The sequence below is a fragment of the Anarrhichthys ocellatus genome, unplaced genomic scaffold, assembly GCF_004355925.1.
Source record: "Anarrhichthys ocellatus isolate YVR2014 unplaced genomic scaffold, GSC_Weel_1.0 scaffold28, whole genome shotgun sequence".
Classification (NCBI taxonomy): Eukaryota; Metazoa; Chordata; class Actinopteri; order Perciformes; family Anarhichadidae; genus Anarrhichthys; species Anarrhichthys ocellatus.
The window spans coordinates 5,185,204-5,190,137 of NW_022280058.1; the positions used below are offsets into that span (position 1 = coordinate 5,185,204).

Genomic DNA, 4,934 nt, shown 5'->3' on the forward strand with positions numbered 1-4,934 from the left:
CTCTCTCTCTCTCTCTCTCTCTCTCTCTCTCTCTCTCTCTCTCTCTCGAGGGATCTTAAACAAACGAAGAGAAGTGCTTGAATCCCCCGTGAACACACAGCCCCAGGCTGCACTGCTTTGTAGTCTACTGTGTTTCCCCAATGGACGACTAATCTCCGCTGACTAACATGCTGCTTTATTCTGAAGAACTTCAATAGTGGCCTTGGCAAATATATGATTTAGTCCTGATGATAACAACAGAATGAATGCAGTGCACACATATTCATCTGCGCATACCACAATCCCACAAGCCTCAGTGTCACTGTCTGACAGTATAAACCTGCAAAAGTATTGGATCTGCTCACCTAGATGTAAAGGGCAACCGAAAACTATTTAAAACTTCCTGCTTTTCATTCTTTCCTGTTAAAACATTCATGACGGGACGACCAAAATAATTTGTACGATGACGCTGGAAGAATTAAATAATCAGGCGCTTGACTTTTCAGGTGAGTTGATCTTTTGGAGAGCGAGTTGGCAAGAGAGGCCTTAGAAGGGAGACTGGAGGAGTGAGGGCTCTGTTGTGAGGAGCTGCTGCTCCCTTGCTTTGCATTTGACGCTTTGCCCAGGGAAGTTTGTTACTTTGAATTAGCCTGCTCTTTTGTCTTCCCAGCATGTCACATCCAATCAGACAGAGCACCAAATAGGACAGGAGGGCTGCTGTGTTCGCTGGGTACATAACCAGGTTGGGAGACAATTATCCAGGCTTCAGTGCTGGTGGCTTGGGAGTTGGCACCTCAGCACTACCTTCATAAGAAGACGTGGTGGCTCCCTAGTCACCCACGGTTGGAGGAGGTCCTGGCACCGCGGCATACATTAACGTCCCTCCCACGTCTGCTCGTGGGCTGCAGCACAAAGACCCTGTTCCTTTCATCTGCTGCCTTTCGTTAGTGTGATCCCGGCGCGAGCGTTTCAACCCTCCATCCCTTTGATCGGGTCACAGAGGTTCCTCAGGAGCAAATGTTTTGACCATTCACAATTTTATTTTTTGTTACAAATGTTGAGCTTACTTCCTATTGACTCTAAACATATTGGTTTTAGTCCTTAAGTAAATATATACAGCCTTAATTTAAGTACAAAATAATGGAACAAAGCTGACATTTATTCATTCACACAGTTTATGGTAAGATTATCGTCTCCAAAATCATTTTGAAAACTCTATCAAATTAAAATTGAAATCAACTGGCAGTGCCTCCATGACGTAACACATTTTTATATCACAATCTGTTTTTTGCTTTAAAACTTATTGTGAATAGTTTGGTTTTGTGCCAAGTGTGCATTTTTTTTTACTGAGAGAATACAACTTTACCATTAATGGTAATAAAATTAAAACAGAAGTACTAGAGAGTTCATTGCATAAAGCCACTCTCTGCAGTTGGCATGGATTTTGTTAATGTTTGGCATTTTTACATGATAGAAACTGGAAAATGACAAAAGACACATATTGTCAGCCTTTTGTGTAACATTTGTATTCAGAGATTATTTGTCTGACAAGATGTGAAACTAAGTATGTCCTTTAGAATGGGCTCATTTCCTAGTATTCCCTGACTCGACTGTCAATAAGAGAGGATCCAATTAGATTTCAATTAGTGCCATCCTTTAAATCACAAGCTTGCACCTCAACAGTCACAATCATTGGTTGAGAAGAAAATGAAAGTGATGGAGGACAGATTTGTTATTGAACTAGTTAATTAAAGCCAACGGTTGCGGTGGTCAACGTCTGACAAAAGGTTGCAGATTGGATTAAAAGTGATGTGCTTTTCAACATCGGGAATGATATATGCAGACAAGATGAACACTACTTGATCACTCAATCAATTTGGAAGGAGTTGATCAAGTCTTAATTGAGTTTTCGTATAAATTCAACAGGGAGTTGTCTTATTAATTCTGCTCACTAATAGACGTGGCCCGGAGGTAAAAGGATGGCTTAAAAGTGATAAATCCAGTGCCTTTTATTAATCTTTGTACTTTAAGCCTGTGGCTTAGATCCTTGGCATTGTAGAGAACAATACAGTAAAACCAACGCAAGAATAATTGCATTCGAAAAATTTGGCAAAAATATTTCCACACCAACAGAAAGGAAAAAAAGAAATAGAAAAAATGCTGAAGACACAAAGTGACTTTAAAGAGCCATATGCCCCTTTTTTAAGTCCCTAAAATAGTACAAAGAAAAATAAAGGTTCACCTTGGTGTTCATTAGCGAGACAAACGTGGAGCTCCTTCACTGTGGCCCGGTCCACAGCAGCCTGGACTCGCAGGATGTCCAGCTCCTCTTCTACGCCGGCTCTGCAGTAACACACAGAATTCACTTTTCTTCATATGTCAAATCTATTCTTCTACAAATATAAATGGCACAACAAAATTTGGAATAGATAAATATGAAACCACTACCAACACAAGCATTGTATATAACGAGTATCTTTCTGGATTCCACTATGGACTCCATTATTATAGAAACTTTGATTACACATTTGAACTGAATCTTATGCACTGGCTTTCTCTTCCCAACAGAAAAGATGACATTGTTAAGAATCAACTAATTAAAATGCTTTTTAATTCATCTGGAAATCAAAGTGACAAGCAACATGAAATGCCAAGGTAGGAAAGTACAGTGTGCGTGCGTGTGTGTGTGTGTGTGTGTGTGTGTATCATAACAGACAAACAGACTGAAAAGTGTGCCCAATTACCTCTCTGCAATTAGCTTGATTCCTGCTAAAGGCTAATTATGTGGAGCCATGCTGAAGACTTTGCACTTTCAAGTTATTATTAGGACCCCAACTGAAGTCTACTGAGGATACACACAAGCCCACTGAGACAACCACACCTGAAACACACACCTAATTTCCCTCCCCTCTGCTCCACAGAGTCAGAGAGAAACACTAGAAACAAGCTCTCCTGCTACTGGTGGCATTCTTCCCTCAGTTAACCTCATTACAGCAGTAGGTCTCCCTTCCGGCTCACTTCTTAAGGCATGCAGCGAGTGCAGCGTGCGTGATACACTCTGAAGTGTTTTGAGGACTAACAGGGCATTTGTGGCTATGGTGAACTATGATGAGCATGATGGCAATTAACTCAAACTAGACACCTGTTTCCACCAATCTAATATTGTCAGATCAACCAAGAGATTTTTCCATACGTATACCAAGAAAATGACTTGGGGAAAAGTTATCGCCATAGCACAGGGAAGAAAATTAATTAGCTTTTTAGCCCACACACTCCAGGAGAGGCCTTTTCTAATGGCTGACCGCAGCTTAAATAAGTACACAAATGACTCTCCCTGAGGAGGGGGGGGGGGCGAGGAAGCAGATGGATATGTGTCGCTCCTCTATAGATTTTCCTCCATAAATGAACTCCAGTCGATGAGGCACCGGCACTGCCTTGTGTGTCCAGGCTGTTAATGGGACAAATGAGCTGAAATATGCAGTGTGTGAAATGAGCCTGTTCCATCTCATGTTTCTCTTTTATGCCTTTTCGGATGCTGATGGTATTGACGCTAAACCAAAGTTCATATGCAAAACATTCAATTTTGTTGAAGGATAAGCATACTTCGTTGGATGGAGAAGGGATTCGATTGCAGATGGAGCTCATTGGCCAGAGGCCTCCGGTTTCACATCACAACAATTTGGAGATGGAAGACTATTGCGTCCTCATTCAGTAACATTCAGTTATGTGTGCACCAGTCTGCCAAAGATTGGGAATTAGCGGAGCTTGGGATGTTGCAAGAGCAATAATACAAATTTGGTGACTTATCTTCAACATCTGCCGAGGTTATTGAGGGAAAGTAGAAATAAATACAAAACTAAAACAATAGATTTAATCCTTGATTTGTAGGACAATTTGTATTGTTATTTGTCATTTTGTCACATTTGCTTTAGTTTTGTAGTTCAATGATGTGAGTCACAATGTTACAGTTTACATTTAAAATTACAGGATCTCTTTTTTTTTGTGGCTAACTTGATCAACGATGGAAAATTCTCATTGAATTACACCGTTGAAAACAACCAAATCTTTCTCCAGTTTCCTTGAATGTTTGCGCCAACCCTCCCATACAGTCTTTACTCCTCACACGTTGCTTCCCTGTGTGAGTGCATCACATTTGATAAACAGATGTTTACTCTTTTCGACCTATTGGGGTCCTGATGATGAGAAAAGAGCAGCATTGAGAATTCAAAAAGACCAAACCTTTTCCCCACGTTTCCTGCAATTGATCGGAAATGATAGCATGTTCTCCGGTCATATCCCCGCTGTCACAGAGGAGAAAAGGTTCTCCACAGCCACACCTTCTACAGCGCATGGCAAGTCTTTTTCTTTGCTTTTTTGCCCTCCAATCTGAATAGTAAATCAAATGAAGCTAGTTGAACAATTTTCAATTCCCTCTCAACTTGCCGCTTCACCTAAGGTAGAATAACACTCAGCAGGCATAAAAGCAAAAGAAGTTTCTCTGCAGAAAGGAAACTAAAGGCACTAGACAGGTGTTACTTTTGGTAATGATGTGGTCTGCAATGCAAGTCTGTGTCTCACGCCGCTCTTTTTGAAAACATTTTCTCTCTCGTGCAGCACTAGAACTTCCGCCCTAAGCTATCCACTCCATGTCATTTGATCTCGCCTCTACCTGTGTTGCACCTAACACAGCTTAGAGCACAAACTGCCAGCCTCCATCCACAAGGGTGTACAACACAACATCATCTGCAGCCATTGTGCTTCCACATGCCAGCATTCTCTTATAGTTTCTTGCTCGGCACATAAAAATACACAGGAACAGCAGGGAATAGGGTGAGAAAGCGAAGAAAACCTCTGGCATTTTTATCGCTGGGGAAAGAATCTTGTTTTGGTGTGTGTGTATGTGTGTGTGTGTGTGTGTGTGTGTGTGTGTGTGTGGGGGGGGGGGGGGGGGGGGG

At 41.6% G+C, this 4,934-nt stretch overlaps 1 protein-coding gene across 1 annotated transcript in view; it reads right to left on the reverse strand.

Moving 5' to 3' along the window:
* The window catches only part of cntln (centlein, centrosomal protein), an 86,532-nt gene that overhangs the window by 40,931 nt on the left and 40,667 nt on the right, over window positions 1-4,934 (reverse strand). Inside the window, exon 14 of the mRNA XM_031863020.1 lies at window positions 2,222-2,322. Coding sequence (XP_031718880.1) covers window positions 2,222-2,322 — 101 coding nt within the window. The remainder of the gene's footprint in view (window positions 1-2,221; window positions 2,323-4,934) is intronic.